General features: G+C 47.8%; 1 protein-coding gene across 1 annotated transcript in view; it reads right to left on the bottom strand.

Moving 5' to 3' along the window:
* Positions 1-21,144, bottom strand: part of Mroh2a (maestro heat like repeat family member 2A) — a 59,118-nt gene extending 37,974 nt beyond the window's left edge. Inside the window, exons 1-15 of the mRNA XM_078018485.1 lie at positions 21,077-21,144; positions 20,365-20,464; positions 20,153-20,246; positions 19,780-19,961; positions 9,128-9,259; positions 8,754-8,916; positions 6,463-6,561; positions 5,813-5,964; positions 5,147-5,290; positions 4,276-4,368; positions 4,012-4,090; positions 3,789-3,902; positions 1,668-1,744; positions 701-820; positions 319-429 (exon numbers count right to left, since the gene is read on the bottom strand). Of these exons, the coding sequence (XP_077874611.1) occupies positions 319-429; positions 701-820; positions 1,668-1,744; positions 3,789-3,902; positions 4,012-4,090; positions 4,276-4,368; positions 5,147-5,290; positions 5,813-5,964; positions 6,463-6,561; positions 8,754-8,916; positions 9,128-9,259; positions 19,780-19,961; positions 20,153-20,246; positions 20,365-20,464; positions 21,077-21,144 (1,728 nt within the window). The remainder of the gene's footprint in view (positions 1-318; positions 430-700; positions 821-1,667; positions 1,745-3,788; positions 3,903-4,011; positions 4,091-4,275; positions 4,369-5,146; positions 5,291-5,812; positions 5,965-6,462; positions 6,562-8,753; positions 8,917-9,127; positions 9,260-19,779; positions 19,962-20,152; positions 20,247-20,364; positions 20,465-21,076) is intronic.
* Between the last annotated feature and the right edge of the window lie 3,597 nt (positions 21,145-24,741).

Below are 24,741 nucleotides of genomic sequence, written 5' to 3'. Positions count from 1 at the left end.
TGATCATGTGGAGTCCTCCCAGCCTGTACCTTCACGTCTTTCACGCAGCAGGAACTTGCTAAATGCTCGTGGACTGTTTCCTTACACACACACACAAACACACCCACAAAATACATGGCTCTGGAGTTGGATTTTGAAGGGAAAGAGCTCAGGCAAGTGGAAGACAAAGACCCCCCAACCCCCAGCTGCTGCAGACAGTGAGCATGGAAGAGGTGAGAGTGCAGAGCCGCCGCGTGCCCATTCCTCTCCAGTCTTCCAGGTGCGGACAGGAGCCATTGGCTCTACCATGGTGGCTGGTTGGGCAAGGAGTGGACTCACATTGGTCATGCCACTGACAGAAGAGGTTATGATCTTCACGGTGTCCATGGTGACTTTGTGGACCATCTTCTCCTCCAAGTCCCTCTGATAAAAGTTATCCCGGTGATTTGTCTGGAAGACAGAATGAAGGGCCCCTGCTGGAGGGCTAGCAGAGATTTGCTGTGGTCTTCTTACTCCCCTGGGGAATCCATGCCCAGACACTGGTCTCCCGGATGCTCACTGCTATGCACAGGTCTCCTGCCTGTGTATCTCCTGCCCACACCTGGACCTCTGGGCTTGCTGTGCCCCTGTGCCCTTGCGTAGTAATCACAGGTCCATAAAGTAGCATTCATGCTCAATGCTTTGGAAGCATTTCCATGGTGTGCATGTCAGGGTCACTCACCAGCTTGTAGGTGGACAGGGTCAGCTGCACAGACACGTACTTCAGGCCCCAACCTTTGATCCGGTCCTGGTAGCCTGACAGAGCCAACTGGCCGATGATGCGGAGAATAGCCATCCTCACCTGAGGGACAGGGTCACGGTTTGCTGGTGTGGGGAGGGCCCCAGGGCAGGAACTCAGCACCCAGTACCCAGTCCTGTCGGGTGAGACAAATGGGAACTGGCACTGCTAACTAAGGGCTGGAAGGGGCTTCAGGAGCCACCTGGCTCCTGCCCACTCTGGCAACACGCCTCATCCCATCTGCGGGACCCACCCTGCCGTGTGCCCATGTTGAGACACACCTACTCCCACCCTCTGACATGTGGTGGCCCATCTTAGGGGTCTTGGGGGGTGGGGGAAGGCCCGTCTTTCATCCTGGGCTCTCTGGGCTTACTCCAGTGAGACTCGCTACGCAGAGGAGAAGGAAAGCCAGCACTTTCCCCCTGGAAGCCTCCAGGCATTGAAGATCTCCTCTCCTGACACCCGTGCTCCTGGCCCATCTCCCCCACAACCTCTGTGCTGCCCCCCGTCCTAGTTACCCCTTCCCAGCCCACAGCTGGACCGGAGCTGCCCCCCACCCACCCACCCAGCGGCTGAGGCTGCCCTGGAGCTGGGGCTGTGGTCCCAGCTCTTGTTCCTGGGGGCAGGGGTCCTCTGTGGCTCTCTTCCCAAAGCCACACCGCCATGTGGCTGGAGCCAGTGCCGCTCAGCTGGGCTCTCCTCCAACCTGGTGGCCGTGCCAGGACACGGCCCTGAAAGCTCCCCAGTGACCACCAGGGCCTCCTGAGCAGAGCCGCTCCCTCTGCCACTCTCCTCTGGGCCTACGCAGGACTGAGTGGGAAGCCGGGGCTCCCATCAAGGCCTCCACCCAGAGGGCTGGTCCCCTGACGGGGTCCCCTCGTGCCATCTCTCCAGGCTCCTGCCCTGTTACCTTGGACCGTGCATCAGAGAGGCTGTTCTTGACCACCCGAATGGCCAAGTAGATGGTCCTAAGACTCATTTTGGGGTCTGAAAAAGGAAGACGGGTCTGAGGTCTGTGGCTCAGGGAGACAACAGGTGGCCTCTCCCTGTCACCTCCCCTTTAAATCCCCTCCAACATCCCAAAGACACTTTCTTAGAATGTCTCTAGCCAGGCTCCTCCTGGGCACAGCGTGTCCTCATACCGTCCCCAGCAGCACCCTCCCTTGAGGCCCAGGCGGCGTAGATTCACACCTTGTCCCCTTGGCTACAGGCCTCCTTTGACCCCGGTACCCTCTCCTTAAGGCAAGGCCTCCACGCAAGAGCGTGAACCCTGCCTGGATCCCTGCAGCCTGAGGGGACAGGCTGGGCACACAGGGTGGCAAAGCTCAGCAGTGAAGACTGAGGACTGGTGCCAGGCTGCCTGGCTTCAACCCTGCCTCCACTATAATCAAGCTGTGTGGCCTCAGGTGCACTGCTGAGCCCTTCTGTGCCTGTGTGTGAACGAGAACGTGTTAACACCGTGCCCAGCGCACCATGGGGCTGTGTGCGTGTGTGCGAGTCAGACAACTGACACCAGATAAAGAAGGAAGATTAAGTGAGGCAAGGAAGAGAAGGTCCTGGAGCCGTCTGGAAAGGAAGTACAACAAGGCGTTCAGGGCTTGGAGTCACCTAGTCACCACTGGGTAGGAAAAGAGGAAACGAGAACAGGTAGAAGGTGGCAGGTAAGAGAAGGGCACAGTCTCAGGTTTTCGCCTCTAAGATGGAAACTATTTCTTCTGAAAGTGAAATTTGTTCATGTTCATTGTGAAATTAAGATAAAAGACAACCACTTTCACAGGGTCAGCGTGCCCAGAGCAGATCTCCTTCGTGCACCCGAGGCCATGGCATATGCCCTGCCCCGCACGGCGATGCTGTGCTTAATACCGACAGAGCAGCTCTGCCATGGAGAACTAGGGACCCACTCCACCTCTTAGTGGTGGATAGCATCCCATTATGAAGATACACCATAATTTATTCCACAAATTCCCCGCAGAAAAACACTGCAGCTGTTTCTGAAGTTTTGGTTTAAGCACAATGTTTTAATGGACACTAATGTCAAATCACCTTTGGCGATTATTTCTTTCACATAATTGACAAAATGTTAGATTATTGAGCCCAAGGTTTGGCCCTGATTTAATTGACCATCCACAGTCCTTTATCAGTTAAAATCTCTTCCAATGAAGTATGGAGAGTATGGAGAGCTGGTTTCTGGTTGGCCTAGACCAGGAATGGGAAAAGCAGAGCCTGCAGTCTAATCTTTTTGTAAGTGAAGTTTTGTTGGAACGTGGCCAGCTCGGCAGTCTACAACTGCTTTAACTCTACAGTGGCAGAGGTGAGACACGCTTGTCCATACGGCCTACATAATTAAAAATACCTTTGCTATGTGGCCTTTTACAGAAATGCCTAGGCCAACTCTAGCCGTCATCCTTAGCATCTCTGTCCACGAACTAGGTAAACAGGATCTCATTGTTACTTAAATCATGTGGGTGAAGGTGCCTCACGTCTAGTTACCTACTTTAGAACCCTAGAGACGCTGGATCCGGAGTCCCTCAGCACTTCCCAGCCCACAGTCTGCACTGCACAGAGGCATGCAGCTTCAAGGCCAAGCGGGAGCTGCCCGCGTTCTTCCAACCATTAAGTACCCTCAAGGCACACGCTGTCCAAGAGGGCACTTTGTTCAAACTCATAGGTGCCATGTCAGTAGGGAATTGGTGGGGACATCTGTTACCTTTGATACCAAGGCCAGGTTTGGAATTGGGGCTCAGGGATTAGAAAGAGGCTAAGGGTAGGCATGGAATCCATGGGCCACTGTGGTCAGGCCCACAGGTTGGTTAAACTGTAGATCTGGCCTTTGGATCCCCTTTAAAGGTCCATAGGGAGATCCAGACTCAGAGGCTGGGGTGGGCCAGAGTGCTGGTTAGAGTCACAGAAAAATAAGGAGCCACCAAGAGACATGGCTCCCTGGGGCCACAGCAGTGTCTCTAAGGGGAAGAGCCAGTGGCCCAGACTCAACACCCCCCCTCTGCCACCCCACCTGCCCACTGATGCTCACCTTCTGCGCTCACCACAGCCCGAATCAGGGACAGTGTCCCCACGCGGATGGCCTCCTTACCCACCTCCATCTGGCTGAAGAAGAACTTCATCAGCTCCTTGGGGTAGGAGCGAGCTGTGGAGTGGAATAAGCCCCTTCGTCACTCCCTCTGGCCTTGCTGGGACTCGGTGAGGCTCCCGGCAGACCTGCGGGCAGGGGCGAGGGCCCTGTGGCCGAGGCTCACCGAGGGCTATGAAGCAGTGCACAATCTCCATCAGGTTCTGGCTGCTGTACTGATGCTGGGCTGGGGCCTTGGTGCACACCTGGGGACGGGGGTGCAGGGAGGACAGGGGAGATCTCAGGGGCAGGAGACACAGGCAGCCCAGCCTGACCGTGCCTGCACCCCGCAGGATGCAGGAGGCTCAAGAGTGAGCCAGGGCAAGGCCACCTCCTGCAGCTGCTTCCTGAAGACCCACCCTGAGGTCGCAGCTGAGCTCGCCGGACTCACCTGCACATGCAGCTCCGTGAAAATGGGGTTTAGCTGCATTTGGGGGATGGGGGTGTTGGTGACAACTGACACTTCCAGAATCTGTCTCAAAACCTGCAATGGATGGACAAATGGTTGCAGGTGGCCTTCTACCAACTCAGGGTCAGACTAGGTGCTTGCTACTCTGTGGGCCATTGACTGGTGGCTCCAGCCTCCCCAGGGGCTAATTAGAAACACAGACCCGCAGGTAATCCCCAGCAGGCCCAGGTGATTCCCAGGCACAGTGAAGCTTGGGAAGTGCCCGTGCTGAGCACATTCTGAACACATCACCCAGGCCTGTTCATCTTCCTTTTGCTGGAAAGATCTATGGATGGTTCCCCATTTCCATCACTTTCATTTCTGCTTCTTGCTTTTGCAGCTAAGTGCCAGCCTTGCTTGTGGACGAATGGTCCCTTTACAGTGGCCATCAGCCCAGACCATGCCTCCACTTGGAACCTGGCAGCACCTCCATCTCAGATGGGCCAAAGGCTGCTGCAGGTTGAATGGTGTCCTCCCCAAATCCACATCCACCTGGAACTTCAGAAGGTGACCTTATTTGGAAATAGGATCTTTGCAGACATAATTAGTTAAGGATCCCAAGACCCTTGCGATTCCTAATCGCAGCAGTCCTACGAAACTGACACAAAGGCCATGGTCCCCTAGGGCCTTCCAAGACCCTTCAGGGCTGGTCCCTTCCACCTGGAATGACAGAGTTCATTTTCCACAAACCTGACAAGGACAAAGCTCCTCAGCCCCTTGGAGGTACAGATGTGGGGTCTGTTGATAGGACATTAAATATGTGCGTCCTCACCTTCCACCCAGATGACTCCCCAGGACACTTGGGGACCCAAACCTGTGTGATGAAGATGGCCTCCAGGCTGCCCTGGTACTCGGCCAGCAGCAGGGGGATGTAGTCGTAGACCTGCTCCCGCAGCTCGTCGTTGGGCAGGAGGAGGCTCAGCATGGGCTTCAGGGACTTGACAACCCCCATCTTCACCTGCCCAGGAAACGGGGTCCCCCAAGTCCCAGCTGCTCCCGTGATCTGGGCCCCACCCACTGACTCCAAGGACACAGAGGAGGACGGACCTGAGGCAGAGGGGGACCCAAGGCTGCAGGGACAGTGCAGCATGGCCACACTACCCTGGGGTCCCACCTACAATCAGGTAACCTCGGTGGGTACAGAACCTCTGTGGGCCTCAGTTTCCTCGTTAAAATAGTCCTACTCCCTGAGTCAGAGTGCAAATAGCTCCTGTGGGCAAGACAGAGGACCCCCGCACGTCGCCCTGAAGCAAGGAGCCCGTATCTAACGTCTCTCAGGGGCCTTTACAGGGTCCAGCTCACAAAGCAAGCTAGTGGGTCCACGCGGCCAAGCACCCTCCACGTGGCTAGCTCTGCCCTCCGGCAGGTCCCAGCTTCTCTAGCCCCTAGAGAGGCTGGACCCGGGGTCCCTCAGCCCTTCCCAGCCCAGTCTGCCGAGTGTGGCAAAGGGGAACAGGTGCCCTGGAAGGGCGCAGCTCACCTCGGGGTTGTGCTGCCTCAGCCACACCGTCACGAAGTAGCGGTACATGGGGAACAGCTTCAGAGCAAACTGCTCCTCGGTCATCACGGGGTACACGCTGTCCTCCAGGTGCCTCAGGTAAAACTGCACCGTCTCACAGAAGGTCTCCATGGCTGCCGGCAGCAGAGGCGGCGGATGGGGCCAGAGGGGCCGGAAGCAGAGCCAAGTCTTCCTAGCCCATCCCTGGGTTGCTGAGACCCTCCCCCCTTCTCAAGAAAATAAATGTCAAGTCATCCGTCTCTGGGCAAGACGATCAGGTTTACACTGCGTTAAAGACATGACCGAGTCCAACCTCAAGGGAGAGGTTTCCCCTGACGTCCCCTTCTTTGAATGTCCACCCCTCTCTGGTCTCAGACGCTGAACTACAGAGCAAGCTACCGAGGCACACGACGGCCTCTACCCCATGCCATGGTCTTGTAAAAGGCCTCCACGTGTCTCAGCCACTGACCCCGGGAGAGCCGCTCAGAGGCCAAACAAACAGGAGACTGAGCAAATGTCGGGGGAAATGAAGAACATACCTCTTGCTCAAGATTCCTCTACCTTCTCCTCACCCTGCGACCCCCTCCCTGACTCTGACCAGGACAGACCCACAGACACACGTGGACACGCACCGCTACATATCACCTGGCGCATCTTGGCTTCGTTGGCCAGCCTCAGCATCGTGAATATGGTAGCCAGAGTGATGCCCATGTACGGCATGAACTCAAACACTGCAGGATGAGGACAGAGGTCACAGCAGTCACTGCAGGGCGGAGCCAGGGCAAGCCCAAGAGGAAAGTCCCACTGCCTGCCGCCTCCAGTCCCTGACAGTCCAGATCCAGGGAACCCGTACCTCCTGGGGCCACAGGAAGTAGTGTGGGATTCCACCCTGTGTGAAAGGAGGGGGCTGGATGTGGGGAAGGAGGAGGAGGAGGCAGGCAGGAGAAGGGGAGGGAGGGGAGGGAGGGGAGGGAGGGGCAGAGCAGGCCACGAGGGGCTGGGGACAGGGGCTCAAAGCACCAAAGAGAAGCAGGGGGAAAGCAGAGGCGCAGTCCAGGCTCCTGGAGCACATCGGGCCCCACGGAGGGTCCCCGGGGTGTGTAGAGAGGAAGTTAGAGAGATGGAAGAAAGGGGACCCGTGACAGGGTCATCCTCCAGCAGGACCTTGTCCCTCCCTACAAGCCCCGCCCCGCCTCCCACACTGACAGCACCTCCCGCCAACTTCTTCAGACTTGGAACAATAAAAACCATATATATTGATAATAATGATGTAAAAAAGCCTCCGTCCCCCGTGGGCTCCCTTTCTCCGGGATCTTTGGCAGCAGCATCCACAGACCTAGGCCCCTCCTTGGCGCTGCCGGCCGCCCGCCTGCAGCCCCTCCTCTCTTGGCCTCCCACAGGCCCCCAGCACCCAGGCAACTCCCGCACCTCCTCCAGCCTCGCCCACTGGCCCTCTCAGCAGAAGTGGACACATGGGGTGCTGTGGCCCTTCCTGAATTGCAAGGACTTGCGGCTTTGGACTTGACAGTGGTACAAACTGACAGGCATTCAGGAGAATCTGTACTTCCAGGTTTGAAAGTGGACCTTCTCCTAGGCTAGTGACATGGGGCACTACTCTCCTGTAATGCTGGGCAGCCACAGGCTACCAGCAGCTCCCAGTCGGTTTGACTGCCACCAGGGGAAACGACCAAGCTCTATGGTGCCACGGTATTCTGGAGGTTAGGTGAATTTTTTGACTTAGGACGTTGTCCACCTGGATGGGGCTGTCGGAACTGAGGAGCAGTGTGCTCTCCCCAGCAGGCCTCAGGACTGCACCTTCCTCCCTTTCCTCCTAGGGCTTCTCCACGTTGGGCTCCTCCAGGCTGGGTCCTTGTCCCCAGTTCTTCCCGCTCTACCTTTACTCTCGGGGTCCCAATGGCTTTGAATGCCACCTGCCATCACAGGCTGCTGGGAACAGAGGCCAGACCTGCCCTCTGACCTGTACATCCCGCAGTCAGCTGCCCACGTGGCCTCTCTGTCGAGACACCTCACAGAACCGCATTTCTCAATTGGAGCCCTCCCGCTCTTCTAGTGCTTCCCATCTCAGGAGGCAAACCTAGCCGACACACAGCGCTTAGCCCCTCTGGGCCTTCTCCCCCCACACAATGCACCTCCACGTCCCACCTGCCAGGGCCATCTCACGGCTATCCACCGCTCACCGAGGGCATGGCTGCCCGAGCCACCTGCTTGGAACCCTTCAGAAGCTCCAGTGTCCTCAAATAAAGTCCAGACTGCCCACGGCCACTGGGCCCTGCCTACCTCTCCCCTCACTTGTGCCCATCTCCCCCCGCTTCCCAACTCCAGCCCCAGCCACGTCTCGGTTCTTCAGATCATTCAAGCTCTTTCCTGCCACAGGGACTTGGCGCATAGTGTTCCTCTGCACCTGGAATCTTCTCCTCTACCCTCTTCCTGACTCAGACATCCTCTCCTCTTTCAGGTCTCTGCCTAAACATGGCTTCCTCACCGAGGCCCCACAGGATGAGAGCCCCTGCCCTCACCCTGGTCTCCAGCGGCCCCTAGGATCCACCTGTCACGCCCTTCAGCTCCTGGTGTCAGGTGTTTGCCTGTTTACGGCCACTGCTGAGGACGAGGGCCGTGGGAGTCCTACTCATCACCGAGGCTCAGAGCCCACCGCAGGGGTGAAAGGAGAGGGAGGGAGAGAAGGAAAGAGGGAAATGGAGACGGGAAGACAAAAACTGATGCAGGGAGAGGAAGGGGGGGCAGGGTAAGACAGAAATGAGAGGCTGAGAGCGAGAGTCCTGAAACCTGAGAGACACAGAAACCGCGGAGAGGAAGAGACAGGAAAGAAAAGAGCCGTGGAGAGACAAGGCCTGGGGTGGGCAGAGCCCGGGGGCCCAGGGGGCGGAAACTGGGCCCAACCCACCATTGCCATTGGCCAGCTTGGCCAAGGTGACGACGACAAACTCATCCGTGAGGTGGAGGGGCTTGAGGTGGTGCTGCAGCTCATACATGACCAGGCTGAAGTGGTTCCGCGACAGAGCCACCAGCGTGTCACTGGCCACCTCTGCCTTTGTGTAGCCCTCCACCTGCAGGGGATGGGACGGGGGCCACCTGTGGCGAGGACTTCACAAACCCCTAGGATCCCACGCCCACTCCATCCTCCTGGCTCGGGCTCAGCCTTCCCCCACCCAGCCCCGACCCAGAAGTGACTGCCCCAGGGCCTCGGGCATCCCCAGCCCCACAGAGGCCCCGGCTTCTGGGCCGTGGGGGGAAGCATGATGGAGCCCAGCCGGCTACCTCGGAGATCTCCCTCATCTCCTTGGAGGCCACGGTGACCAGCCTCTGCACACACGGCTCCTCCAGCTCCCCCTCCTGCTGGATGATCTCCTGGAGGATGTTGTAGATGTTGATCTTGCGCTGGGTGGAGATCTGGGAGAGAAGCAGGCAGCTGGGAAGGCCCTGTCCCAGCACCCTGTGTTCACTTCCTCTCCCTCCTTCTCTTCTCCATCAGAATCCCATCCAGAGACGGCCACCACCACCCTCCAACCACCAGGTCTCTGCCTCCACATCTCCCTCTTCCCTCCCACCCATCCAACCGTCCCTGTCCATGCAACTTACAAATGGCTTCTCTTCCCAGTTTTGGCCAATAGTCAGCAAGGCAGGTGTCAGATGGTCAACACACACAGTCCTCCCCACAACTAGTACTGCCCTTTTAAAAGACCCCAAATAGCTCTTCACCCTGATGGGGGAACTTTGAGACCCAGAAACTTGTCTCTTCCTCTCTTTTGATTCTTATGTGGGCAAAATTTGGCACCTTTTAAAATAACCTGCCTTAGGATGAGATTGGATAGATGGATTGTGCACCCAGACCATACCTGGACAGTCATGCAAGGGTCAGATATGAAAAGGCACTCTTAAGGAATGAGAGTTCTGGAGAAATGCCTCATGTGGTAGAAAGGCCAGAAACCTCAGAAAATCTGGGGACCTCAAGAAGAGAAATTCACTCAAATTTCTTAGCTCTTCTGCTGACATGCAGCACGAAAGTCTTGGCCTTAGCTTCCTAGTCTTGGGGCAGCAACTAATAGAGTTTCCTAAAATTCCAACCAGCAATAGCTTTGGGAAAGTACCTGGGTGGATATTAGTGGTGTGGCTTTAGTCATTGCTCAATACTGTATATCTCCAGACCAGTATTTCTCAACTATTAATAATAGTTGGTAGTAGTAGCAGCAGTCATAGTACCCACTTAAGGAGACTTTTTAGACATTTTTCCCTAAGTGTTCCCCCAACAAAACTTGAATAGCACAGTGCTTGTCCACATGTCCATGCTTCATACATAAATGTAGAACTTCCTTCATCCCATTGAGAACTCCGGGGGCAACATCACACCATTGAGAACGCATGCTCTAGGTTTTCAAGGCAAGTTCAAGGAGGTCTACACTCTATAAATAGCCAGCTAAGAGACAGCAAGACCAGCCTTCATTTGTGATCAAGGATAATCAGTAAAAGTAGCTCTGGCCGCCACCAGGCAGTGCAACCGTGAGCAGACACAGGAGTTTGGGAATGCCTGAGCCAACTTAAAACAATTTCCAGAGGGCACCTGAACCTAAGAGATTGAATTGGGCACAAAGAAAATGATGTCTGAACCATTCAGGCTCTGGATCCCACGGGAGAAAGCTACTTTTGCTGTTGATGCTATAGTGACCACACAGGAGCATCTGTACCCCGCGGCAGATACCCAGTAATTAGTATTCATAATAGTGAAGCTGAAACCTGTGGAGGTGCCGTCCCTCTTCCCTGAAAGTGGATTTTATCAGAGACCCTAGAGATCCAGACATCCTGCAGAGTGGGACATCTCCCCAGCAATCCAGCTTGTGGATCAACTCTCAAACTCCTACCAAGAGTTCCAAAGTTCAATCAAGACTAAACCCCAAGAGACAGGGGATGGAAATGGGAAAGACAGTTGAATGAATAGGAGTATAACTTTCCAATGTTCATATATACATACACGACCAGTGTGACTCCACCTCATGTACAACCTCAAGAATGGGAAGTTATACTCCATGTGTGCGGGATATGTCCAAATATGTTCTACTGTCATGTATAACTAAAAAGAACAAATAAAAAAAATTTTTTTTTAAAAAAATACTAAACTCCAATTACCAAAATCTCTAGTTTAGAACTCTAGCACCTCCACCACAGAAATGCACATTTTGTCAATACCCAAATTGTATTGAGCCCATCATGAACCAGACGACTCAAAGCTGAAATGTACTACAACCAGTTGTGTTTCCCAGTCACGAAGCCTGGAAGCTAAGTGAGGAACACAAATGCATTGGGCCTAACGACCCCCAACCCCCAAGCTAAGGGTTACAGAGCCAAAAGCAAATACAAAGAATGGAAATCCATCCTGGCCAACAGCTTTGACCACCTCAGCAGAAATAAGCCCTTTATTTCTCAGCAAGAATTTTTAAATTTTTCTTTTTTTTTCACTTCTTTTTTCTTCTTTCTGCCATATTCATACTTTTTATCCTTCTTTGTAAATTTTAACTATTTAATTTTTTTCAAATTTCACTTCACCACATTATATTACTTTTTACTTTTTTCCATTATGCATGATTTTGTGGATGGGGGGAGGTGTGTAGTCACCATGGATAGGTTTGAAAAATATATGAGTATTTGTATAATTTTACTTTCACATTAATTGCTTCCTTCTACTCTTATTATTTAGCCTTGATTTGTCTTAGGTAGGATTCAATTATATGCAGGTGTGAGTTGATTTGATCTTACAGTTGCTAGTTGTTTTGTACCATGGTTCTTTCCCCTCTTATCTCTACTTCTTCACTCTCTTCCCCCATTAACAACCAAATTTCTGTTTCCACTTCCTCTCTTTATTACTTTAGGAAATCTTTTATTCTTTCTTCCTTACAGCCAGCATCTACTACCAACCTCCTGTATCTCCTCTGATCCCTTTCTAAAAATATTTTCTACTTACTCCCACCCTCTCATCCTATTTTCTCTTTACATAAGAAACCATAATCCCACCAAATAGTAAAATTATATGATTTGTGTAATTCACCCCTTCATGTTGACATGATTATTAATATGGTGGACAGCATAGTAAACACCTGATGTCGAATGCCTGAAATAGTGGACAGTTTTGTATTTTTCAAGCTGATGTTAAATGCTAACCCCCACCATTCCTATATAGGTGGTAATATTACATATGTCATAGTAGACATTGGACATTTATCTTAAAAGTATACAATCTGTTACTGACATCAATGTTATTCCCGGCTCCCTCCTCCCTCTAAGAGGGGATGGAAAACAATTGGGCCACTTCAAAATTACAGAGTAGAGACTCTGCTGCTGAGAAATACTCACAACCCAAACAACAGTGAATCTCACCCCACATATGATCTAGCCCCACCTGAACCTAAACATTACTTCAACTCATAAAATTGGAGATGAAAACCCAAAACCAAAAACCAGGCCCCAAGAAAGAACAACCAAAGGGGAACTTCAGGACCATCCATCAACATTTACTCATATATCAAAAACAGAAAGAAATACTAGAATTCAAAAGAGCTACACATAAGGACACACGTATAAAAGAGTAAGGAGAAACAAACTCAACTGATGCACAAGTATAGGACCTCTGAAAACTTGAGGAAACAGGCAAACAAATTGTCCCCCACACACACAAAAATTCATAATCCCCAACAAAAGATCCCACAGATATTGAAGTGGATGAAATTCTTATTATTAAAAACTGATTCTTGAAATGTTCAGTGAACTAAAGTAAGATCTAAGGAATTAATTAAGAGAGAAAATTCAAGATATTAAAGACCATTTCCATAAAAAATAGAAATATTAAAAATAAAGCAATCAGAACTCCTAGAAATGAAAGACACATGAATCAAATTTTAAAATTCACTTGAAAACATCATCAACAAATTATATTGTATAGAAAATACTACCTCAACCCTTTAAAACAGATCCTCAGGCCTTGAATATGGGATACATGAACTTAAATACACAGAATAATATAAAACATGATTAGAATGTATATGAACTCTGTAAAAACATCAAACCTGAGAATCATCAGGATAGAAGAAAACATGGAGATAAAGGCATGAAGAACTAAAGGTATTAAGAACATTTTCAACAAGATAGTCACAGAAAACTTTCCCCATACTTATCATAAGTGAGATAGACATCCACAAAAAAGATCCCAAATAGACTTGATCAGAAGAGAAGTTCTCCAAGACACATCATAATCAAAATGCCTAACATAGAAAATAAGGAAAGAATATTAAAGCTGCAGGAGAGAAACATCAGGTCACATTTAGAGGTAACCAATCAATAAGGCTCACTTCTGACTTACTAACTTAGACACTAAAATTAAGGAGGGCCTGGATTGAGATATTTCAATCTCTAAAAGAAAACAATTGTCAACCAAGATTACTGTACCCAATAAAGCTCTCTTTCATATTTGATGGGGAAATAAAAACTTTCCATGACAAAGATAAACTGAAAGAATACATGACAACCAAGCCAACACTACAAAGAATTCTAAAGATAAATTGCACACAATGGAATCCCCCCACCAAAAAAAATCCCAAAACTCCCAAATAAATGAAGATTAATAAAAGAGTAATCATCTAACAAGAATCAAAACAGAATTAAATATAATAAAAAAATTAAACAGCAGCAAACTATAAATACATATCCATAACAACACTGAATATAAATGGTCTAAACTCCACAATTAAAAGACATAGATTAGTAGAATTGATCAAAAAACAAGATCCAGATAGATCCTGTTTGCAAGAGAATCATCTCCAGGCAAAGACACTGAAAGCCTGGAAATGAAAGAATGGATAAAAATCCATGCAAATGAATTCTGAAAACAAGCTGGAGTAGCTATTCACATATCTGACAAAGCTGATTTCAAGCAAAAGTCAATCAGAAGACATAAAGAAGGCTGTTACATCCTAACAAAGGGAATATGTATGCCCCAAATGTCAACACACCCAGTTACATTACTCCTTGATATTAAATCCTAGATAGACCCAAATATAATAACAATGTGTAATTTTAACACACCCTTCTCACCAATAGACCAAGTCATCAAATAATAAAACCAATAAAGGTATGTATAACCAAAATAATAGTATAAATTGAATGGATCTAATAGACATCTGTAGAATGTTTCATCTCAAAACAGTTGAATTTACCTTCTCAGCACTTCATGGAACCCTTTTCAAAATAGAACATATTCTAGGTTACAATATAAGTTTTAACAAATACAAAAAAATGATGTAATCTTGTGTATTCCATTTGACCTTAATGGAATGAAACACAACAAGAAAAATAATAGAAATCACATAAACACATGAAGATTAAACAATACTGTTTAAATGAAGAATGGAGCAAAGAAGAAATCAAGGAAATATTAGGAAAAAAATGAAAACAACAATATGACACACCAAAATTTGGAGAAAGGTATGAAAGCTATATTAAAAGGAAAATTCATTGCATTGAGTGCCTACATTTTTAAAAAGTAGAGAGATCCCAAATAAGTAAGTTTATTCTCCAACCAAAGGCCTTACAAAGAAGAACAAACTAACTTCCAAATCAATAGAAGACAAGAAATAATAAAGATCGGAGCCAAAGTTAAAGAAATTGAGAAAAAAAATACATAAGATCAACACAAGGAGCTGGTTCTTTGAAAAGATAAATGATAATGATGAACTTTTAACCAAACTAACTAAAAGAGAGAAGACCAAAATGAACATAATTAGCGATGATAAAGGAGATATCACCACAGATACTTCTGAAATCCAGGTGACCATTAGAAACTACTTTGAAAATTTATACTCCAATAATCTGTGAAATCTAGAAGACACTGACAAATTTCTATATACATATGATCTGACTAAATGGAACCAGGAAGATACAGAAAGTTTAAACAGACCAATATCAAGTAATGAAATGGAAACAGCCATTAAAAGCCTTCCAGCATCTGGGTGTGGTGGTACACAACTGTGATCCCGGAAACTTGGGAGGCTGAGGCAGAAGGACCACAAATTCAAGGATGATAACAGCAACTTAGCAAAGCCCTAAGCAAATTGGTGAGAACCTGTTTCAAAATAAAAAGGGTTGGGGGTGGGTGCATCTCAGTGGGTAAGCACCCCTGGATTCAATCTTCAGCACCAAAAAACAAAAGCCGACTAACAAAGGCCCAGAATCAGATGGATCCTCAGCTGAGTTCTACCAGACCTTTAAAGAAGGACTGATACTAGTTTTTCCCAAGTTATTCCATGAAATTGAAAGAGAGGGAACACTCCCAAACACATTCAGGGAAGCAAGTATAACTCTGATACCAAAACCAGGCAGAGAGCCATCTAGGAGAGAAAACTTCAGGCAAATATCTGTGATGAACATAGATGCAAAGATCCTTAACATTAGTTAACTGCATGTGAAGAGACATGAAGAAGATAATATGCCATGGTCAAGTGGGCTTCCTCACAGAGATCAAGGTTGTTCAAACATATGCAAATCAGCAAATATAATTCACCACTTAAATAGAATTAGGAACAAAAACCATATGATCATCTCAATAAATGCAGAAAAGGCCTTTGATAAAATACAGCAGCAATCATATTAAAAACCCTGGAGAAACTAGGGATAGAAGGAATTTACCTCAGCATTATAAAGGCTATGTATAACAAGCCCAAAGCCAATGCCTTAGTAAACTAAAAGTTTTTCCTCGAAAATCAGGAAGAAGAGAAGAACGTGCATTCTCAACACTTCAATGTAGTTCCTTCGACTCCAGCCAGATCAATCAGTCAAGAGAAGGAAATTAAAGGGATATAAATTTAAAAAGAAAAAGTCAAACTATCACTGCTTCCTGATGACATGATCCTGTATCTAGAGGACTAAAAAATTTCACAAGAAGACTTTTAGAGATGATAAAGTACCAGGATACAAGATCAACACTCATAAATCAATGACTTTTCTATACCCCACCAGCAATTCAGCTGAGAAATAAATCAGGAAACCCATCTCTTTTGCAATAATCTCAAAAAAAAAAAAAACCTGGTAATGACTCTAACCAAGGAGGTGAGAGACCTCTACAATGAAAATTATACAACACTGAAGAAAGAAATTGAAGGGGATGATAGGAGATGGAAAGCCCTTCCATATTCCTGGCTAGGCAGAATTAATTTTGTCAAAATGGCCATACTACCAAAAGCAATATACAGATTCAATGCAATCCCCATAAAAATACCAATTATATTCTTTACAGAACTAAAAAAAAATCAGTCCTAAAATTCATTTGGAAGAATAAGAAACTCAGAATAGCCAAAGCCATTCTGAACAAGAAAAGTAATGCAGTGGGGCTGGGGTTGTGGCTCAGAGGTAGAGCGCTTGCCTGGGATGTATGAGGCACTGGGTTCAATCCTCAGCACCACATCAAAATAAATAAATAAAATAAAGGTATTGTATCCATCTACAACTAAAAATATTTTTAAAAAGAAAAAGGTGATGTAGATGGCATCACAATACCTGATTTCAAATTAAACTACAGAGCTATAGTAGAAAAACAGCATGGTATTGGCATAAAAATAGACATGAAGATGAATGGGAAAGAATAGAAGACACCAAGACAAACTCATATATTTACAGCCACTTGATACTTGACAAAGGTGCCAAAAAGAATTGTTGAAGATTTTTAATACATGGTGCTGGGAAAACTGGATATCTATCCATATGTAGAGAATGAAGTTAGATTCTTATCTTTCACTGTGCAGAAAAGTAAAATCAAAGTGGATCAAAGACCTAGGTATTAGGAATTGCAACTCTTAGAAGAAAACCTAAAGGTCAACACTCCATCATATAGGAACAGGAACTGACTTCCTTAACAAGACCCCTAAAGCTCAAGAAATAAAACCAAAAATCAATAATTGGGATGCCATCAAATTTAAAAAGTTTCTGCACCACAAAGGAATAATAGAGTAAAGAGATAGCCTCTGGAATGGGAGAAAATCTTTGCCAGTCACTCTTCTGAAGGGGATTAATATTCTGCACATATAAAGAACTCAAAACAACTCAATGCCAAAAAAAAAATCCTCATCAATAAATGAGCCAAAGAACCAAAAAATAATTTTTCAAAATAAGAAGCACAAATGGCCAACAAATATATAAAACAATGTTCAACATCTCCAGCAATCAGGAGAATACAAATCAAAACTACATTAAGATTTCATCTCACTCCCATAAGAATGGCAATGATCAAGAGCACAAATAATAATAAATACTGGGGAGGATGTGAGGAGAAAGGTACACTCATACATTGTTGATGGTATTGCAAGTTAGTACAACTACTTGGGAATGCAGTGTGGAGACTCTTCAAAAAACTAGGAATAGAACCACCATGTGATCCAGCTACCCTAGTCCTTGGTGTTTATCCAAAATATCTAAAATCATCATATTCTAGAAATACAGCCACATCAATGTTTGTAGCAGCGTAATTCACAATAACCAAATTATAGAACCAACCCAGGTACCCGTCATAGATGAAAGGATCAAGAAAATGTGGTGTATATACATAATTGAGTCCTACTGAGCCACAAAGAAGAATGAAATGATGGCATTTGCTGGTAATTTGGTGGAAATAGAGACAGTCATGCTAAGTGAAATAAGCCAGGCTGAGAAAATCAAAGGTCCAATGTTTTCTCTGATATGTGGAAGCTAAAGAAAATAAGTGAAAGAAGGCAGATGAAAAGGGGGTCTGTTATCATAAAGATATAGGGAAAGTCAGTGGAGTAGGAGGAGAACAAAAGGGAGGGAGAGAAAGGGGAAAATATGAAATTAATCTAACAAAATCATGTTATCTACAATATAAAGGTACCAAAGGGAATTCTATCCTTATGTGCATGTAGAAAGTACCAATCATAAATAAGTTAATAATGGAGTGAAAGAAAGATCAGTAGAGGAGAGAAGGAAGAGGGGAGGAAACATGGGGGGGGATGGGTATTGAAATCAAATTCCAGGCATGTACGATTTTTGCCAAAATGAACCCAAATACTATGTATAATTATAATGCTCTAATTTTACAAAATAATAATCAGTACACATAGGAGTACAAATTCACAGCAGCCAAGATTTGAATCAATATCCATCAGCTGAAAAAGAGTGTGTGATCTCTATATATACACAATGGAAGATTATTCAGCCATACAAAGACGAGGTCCTGCCATTTGTGACAAAGAGGATGGACCTGGAAGACATCATGCTAAGTGAAATAAGCCAGTCACAGAAAGACAAATACTGCATGACCTCATTTGTGCAGAGCCTCAAAAACGGTTGATCTCAGAGGAGATGAGAGTAGAAGGGTAACCACCAGAGCCTGAGAGGAACAGGGAGGAGAGAGGAAGGAGGAGGCAGAGAGGTTGGTCAAGGGGTACAACTTTCCAGGTCAACAAGAGGAAGAGGTTCTGGTGTTCCGCTACCCAAAGGGTGAGTGCAGTCGACAATAATGCAGGTTTGTCTCAAAGGGGCTGGATGAGAGGAGATTGGATGTTCTCACCATAAAGACATGATAAAAGTTTAAGGGGATGAATATGCTAATTACCCAATTTGATCATTACACAAGGTACACATGAATCAAAATTTCACTTGTACCCCATAAATATGTACCATTATTATGTGTCAATCAGAAAAAAAGAGAGGAAGGGAGGGAGGGAGGGAGGGGAAGAGGAAGGGAGGGAGGGAGGGTGGGTGTTTGGACAAGAGAAGAGCTATCAAAGACTTAGGAGCTGACTGACAGGTGACCACTGGCTATCTTCCAGAGGAGTGCCCAGTGCTGCTGTCTGGCAGATGCTCTGGGGTTATCAGGGTCTGTAGGGGTGTGCATCTTAGTTTGCCCTGGATTGTCTGGGCTATTTTACAGCTCTATAGACATAGAAATTAAATTGTATTAAACTGATAACAATGCAAATGTTCTCCCCACCCCCAGCTGTGAAAACCATTTTCAGCCAGGGCAATGCCAGTGGATTTTTATCTGGTAAAGAAGAAAAGTCTCCATGGGTAAAATTCTCATTTGAACAGCTTCTACCATTTTACTGGTTCCTCCACTAATTAATGAATAAATAAAATATTTGTTGTACATTAATTTTTAGAATGTGTACTTGTTCATTGTCTGCTTATTGACACTGATCTCTGTTGAAGGCCTATGTATTCATCATTTTTTATCTGTACTTCCTGATCTTTGACTTCTGGGGCCTGCTCCTCCCTGAGTTAGCCAACCCCTACAATAGTACACAAGTTGCCCACGCGTGTGCATGCTTTTCAGACACACACACACACACATACACACTGAATTGTTTCCTTCAAAACCGAAGCCCTAAACTCCGAGTTGGATGGCATTTGGAGATGGGCCTTTGATAGGTAACTAGGGTTACATGAGGTCAGAAGTGTGGGGCCCTGATTCAGTGGGTCTGGTGTAATGATACAAGGAGGAGAGGGCAGAGGGGAGCTCTCTTTCTCAATGCATGCAGAGGAAGTCACATGAGGACAGTAGAAGGCAGTTGTCTACACATCAGGAAAAGAGCCCACAGCACAAACCAAATCTGCCGGCGCCTCCATTATAGATTCCTGGAATCTAGAAAATAAATGTGAAGCCACAAAGTCTCTGGTACTCTTGTTCTCGCAGCCCATGCAGTCAAAGGTAACGGCCAATCCAGAGCCCACGGCCCAGCCAGGCGGCTCCCAAACCCAGGTACCACGACACAGGGAGCCTGGAAAATGTGAGCGGCCCGGCCTCTGCCACTCCTCGTCTCTGCACCCCAGCACAGCTTTGCACCTGTGACGGTCATGACTGTTAGCTGAGTAGCAGAAGAAGGCTGGGCTCAGAAGAGGTGTGCAGGGCGAGGCGGCCCTACCTCTGGCACCTGCAGGCAGCGGGTAAGAGCGCGGATCACCGTAGAGGGCTCGGCGGTGGCCTTCTCTGTGATGATCACCGAGGCCAGGGTCTTCCGCATGTCGAGGCCTGCCCCAGCCATGTCTGTCTTTGCTGACTCACTGTCCATGATGTCCAGGAGGTTTGTGACTTGTTGGTAGATACCTGAAACAAAGAGGGCACCGGTGCCATGCGGAGATGGCCGTCACAGGAAGCCCTGCACCTGCCCAGCTCCAGCCTCCCCAGGACATCACGCCCACTGGGAACACGGAGAAGCTGAGACCCAGGTGGGCTGGTCTGCAAGCAGTGAGTGGCCGAGCGGGACAGGAAGGTGAGGTTGGCAGTGACCTCCTTACCACTGTCATCTAATGCAAGACCCTCCGCGTCCTCTGCTTCCTCTGACACGTCTCCGTTCACGTCTGCGGCTGCTTCTGCCATCTCTTCCTCAAACTCTTGCGAAATAAATGAGATTTGTAAAGGGCTCCATATGGCAACACACCCTTCCCCCAGAGTGTGGGCAGAACCAGTGGCTTGATTCTAACAGGATATGACAAAAGCAAAGGGTTGCCACTCCCATGATGCTCTTGTTAACAGAAGCCTCCACCTCGGCTGAGCGGAGATACGCGTTCTGCTGGCCTTGAGGAGCCAGCAGGCAGCATTCGAGCTGCCTGGGGAGGGGCATGTGGTAAGGGATGGGGCCTCACTCCTCAATCCTGAGGAACTGAATCCTGCCAACAGTCACAAGAGTTTGGAAGAGGTCGCTGAGCTCCAGAAGGGAAGGCAGGAGAGCCAAGACCTTGATGGGGCCTCTGAGGCCCTGGGCAAAAACAACCCAGCTGAGCCCAGACTCCTGAACCACGAACACTGTGGGATAATCAGTGGGTGTTCCTTTGAGCCACTGGGTTAGTGATCATTTGTTACACAGCAATAACTAACTATTACACTTGGTTAAAATGTCCCCCTTACTCTTCTAGACCCTGAAAGTTCATGACTCCTGAACTCAATTACTCTCCTAAGTCCCTTCAAGGGCTCTCCCAGCTTCTTAAGGGCTGACAAACGCCAACACAGATGTTAAGGCAGGGATAAGAAGCTCCCAGCTCCTGTCTCCTTTTGTCCCAAGTTCCTCTGTCCTCGAGGCTCATCCTAGGGCCCTTCACCATGGTGGTCTTTTCTTCCTGGGTTTCCTTTAGCTCTGGGACCTAAATACTGACCTTTTCTCAGAGTCTTCTTATAGATGGAACAAAAGTATGCCTCTAAGAGAAGCTCTGTTCCTTGCCTACTGCACATCAACAGGAATGCGAGCACTGGCAGCCTCAGGTGCCCCCGTGAGGCCGTTGGCCTCCTCCATGGCGGTTCTCATGAGGAATGTGCCGCCCGGCAGCGTGGGAGGGGGCATTAGAACGGGCACCCGTTAGACCCCAGACCCTCGGAACTTTGAGATCCAACTGCCCAACTCTCTGTCCCAACCCAGGGCTTTTGGGGGGTGCACAGGGCCCTGGGATAAAAGCCCCACGTGGTGTCGTCCTTAAACGTTCCTCTTGCCCACTCGTGGGTGCTGATGTCCCGCGGCCTGTTTGGAAAAGGGAAATGGTGAGGGTAGGGGTGATTCACAGCCACTTCCCAGGGGAGGGAGCCCAGGATGGGGCAGCCGGAGACAAGAGGAGGAGTGACAGAGTCTGGGGATAGGACTTCATCTTGCCAAGGATCAGACAGTGTGCAGGAGGGGAGCCCTCTTGGAAGATAAATGACCTCAAAGACAGGTAGAGGAGCTGGTGCTTTTGGCTTTTAGTTTCAAGGTGTCACTCGAAACTAAAACAAATGGTCCAGACCCATATTTGCACAAAGAAGGATTGGCCTCAGGGAAGCTTTCTAAGCCTTCCCGGCTACGGAGCGAGAATGAGAGCCACACCCAGGTCCAAGGCTCCTTAGTTAAAACTTGTACTTAAAGTTGCCCATCCTGCCAAGTGGGGGTTCTCCAGCCTCTGCCCAGTCGCCTCTAACACCACAGAGCTCACTTCTCTCAGATGCTGCCTATTTCGACATCACAGAATTGGGTTGATTAGAAAATGAATTTCCATCATATCACTCAAACACATCTTCCCCATAAAAGTCCTTCACTTTTCCTAATCCTGCCTTTGGAGACCCATCAATCATTATAGACTAGATTCAAGAAGGTGGTCGCCTGCACGTCTTCTTTCACAGCTCCTCTGCAGTATCTCCTCCCTCTCCCCACCAGGCCTTATTATCTCTTTCCAGGATCACGCAAATCAGAGGGCTACAATTCCAAAAATACTTCCACATGCTTTGATTGCATACCTCTGTGTGCAGCTAAGCATGGCGGGATACAGGGTGGGTAGGGTACTTCTTTGTCCTCTGAGGGTCTTCAACCCAACACATGAAGGATCATGGATTTAGAGCCAAAAGTGAAGGTGTCAGTTAGCAATTGGTGTGTAATGAACTACCTCAAAGCTTAACGACTGAAAACAATAATTATTTCCACAAGTTCGTGGGTCAGTTGTCTGGTGCTGTTGATCTGGACCATGTCCATCCAAGTGCAGTTGGAGTCACTCAGGCACCCACAGTCAGCAAAGTGGGTGGCTATGGACTGGTTGCTGGCTGGGTACTGGCAGAAGTGAGGAGGGTAGCTAAGATACCAGTCTAGCCCACGCAGTTTCCTAGCAGTTTGGCAGGACTCCAAGAGAGTGAGTGGAAACATGAAGGCCTCCTGGGACCAGCACCTATTGCTTACCACTTCCTCTCAGCCAAGGCAAGCCACAGACCAACCCAGACTCAAAGGGTGGAGATAGAGATACCCGCTCTTGATGGGAAGAGTGGCAAAATCCTACTGTGAAGGATGTAGCTATCAAGAGGATGGAGAAAGGCCTGTTTATTAAAATTATATGCCGAATAACGTGTAATCTTCATGGCAAAAAGTGTAATGCCCTTGAACCCATTATCAAAGAGATTAATGTGCGGGCTCTCTCATCCAGCGAGGAGGTCCACGGAACAGGGTAGAGGAGAGTGTGGCTGTGGAGTCGCTATTCAAGATCTCTGTTGCACATTTACCATGAGCATATACTCAGGCAATTACAGGCAGCCAGCAGTACAATGTCTGGCCAACTGTCTTTGCAGCGACCAATTGAGGAGCGGGCTCTGGAGCAGGCACAGGGACTGTAAGACTATGCCTACAGGGTAAGCGTTTTCCACTTACACACCTAGCATGAGGGGAGAGGTTTGCCACTCAGATGCCCTTAACACATGCCATGTATGCAGCACTCCATGCACGTGTCCCCACGTCTCTCCCCTCTGACTGTGTGGCAAGGACTTTAGCCAGCATTGCTATTATTCTTTGGGTGGCCTTTACATGTTACATAAGCGTCTCACAACACAAGAAAAAAAATTATCACTATTATAAAAAGTAGGGCCAGGATAATAGCATTATAAGGAGAAGTTAATTTGGCTATCAGATTTTTCCAGTGTTTATTCAATCCCTGGAAGAAAGAAGAGATTGTTAAGATAGACACCTTAGCCTCATTGATTTTGACAATTACCTTAGTAAGGTCATAAGATAATCAATATCCCAAGCACCTTTAATATACTGAGAAAAATTGGAGAAGTGTAAGGTTACATTTTCAGATACAGCATATTGGATGACATGAATACTATGAAATTCAGGGTCATAAGTGAGCCTTTACAACATAAACAGAATATCTAGTTATTCCTGTGGAGGTCTAGTGCTTGCCGAATGACTAAAATAGTGGCTCAGGACATGTCATTTTGAATGGCAAAGGCTTCTGCCGTGGCAGTAGACACATTGCCCACAGTCTGAGCCAGCTGGATATTCTGGGTGAGCGAAGCAGCAGCCACCAGGGCAATAATCCCAGTGACGATGAGGCTAATTGCACGCCTTGTCTGGTGTAGAATCTCAGAAGATTCTTCATCTCCATGTCCCATGGACTCCTCCCCTCTCTGGACAGGGTCACTGGAAGCCAGACTGCTGGGGGCACTCTGAGGATAAATACACGTTTAGCGGTCATAGCAGGGGTTAGGCAATTTGTGAGCCAGCAGGATGTATTGTCAGCACAAGGGATCTCTGTTGGAGTGATATTTATGCCCTCAGTATCACTGATAATTAGCATGGCAAAGGGTGGCATAACACACACACACCTGTGCATAGAGGGTATGGGTATAATTTGGCATAAAGGCAAATGGTAAGGGTCTGGACTCAATGTCAACCTATTCATCCAGCAGGTTGATGCCCATGGATGGCTCTAACAGCCAACAATATTCCGGCATAATATCTATTATGCCATACTGTTTCCTGCATAACCGTTGGTAATGGCTCGTCCTGTGCAGCAGGTACTGCAGTGGCCAATATGGTTTTGGGGCACATCAGTTACATTCCAGGGAGCTGTGCCCACCCAGGAGCATAGACGTTGTCCTTCCCCAGAGAAATTCCTCTCATCGAGGAGATAAGGTATGGCAGTGACACATTGATTCCATGGGATGCTATCATTATCCAGGGGGGCGGGGGGCTTTCCAAAAAGCGTTGTTGGGCATGTTGGCAGCAAGGGTTTCTTGCATTTGCCATGGGGGAGTCTATGGCCATAGGTAGTATTAACTGTAACTCTAAGGTCAGTGAGAGACAGCCCAACATAAGGCTTATTATAGTTTCATTGACAAGAGCAAAATAGAGGTGACTCTCTGGATTGTAGTTTTCATTATCTACTACAAAGAAACAAATGGGAAGAGTTGCTATGGAAATGCTGGTTCCAGGGTACCGTCACCTCCTGGATGAATAACTCAGGATCAATAAGGTTGGAATTATTAGAGAAGAGCTCAGGTAAAGGCCCTTCCTAATTAGCAACTGCTAAAGGTGGTGGCTTAGTAACCAAAGTTCAATTTACCTGACAGGAGGCTTCACTGTTAGCAGTGAGCATTGCAC

Source organism: Ictidomys tridecemlineatus, chromosome 7 (genome assembly GCF_052094955.1).
Source record: "Ictidomys tridecemlineatus isolate mIctTri1 chromosome 7, mIctTri1.hap1, whole genome shotgun sequence".
Taxonomy (NCBI): domain Eukaryota; kingdom Metazoa; phylum Chordata; class Mammalia; order Rodentia; family Sciuridae; genus Ictidomys; species Ictidomys tridecemlineatus.
This window is presented reverse-complemented; position numbering and strand designations above follow the sequence as displayed.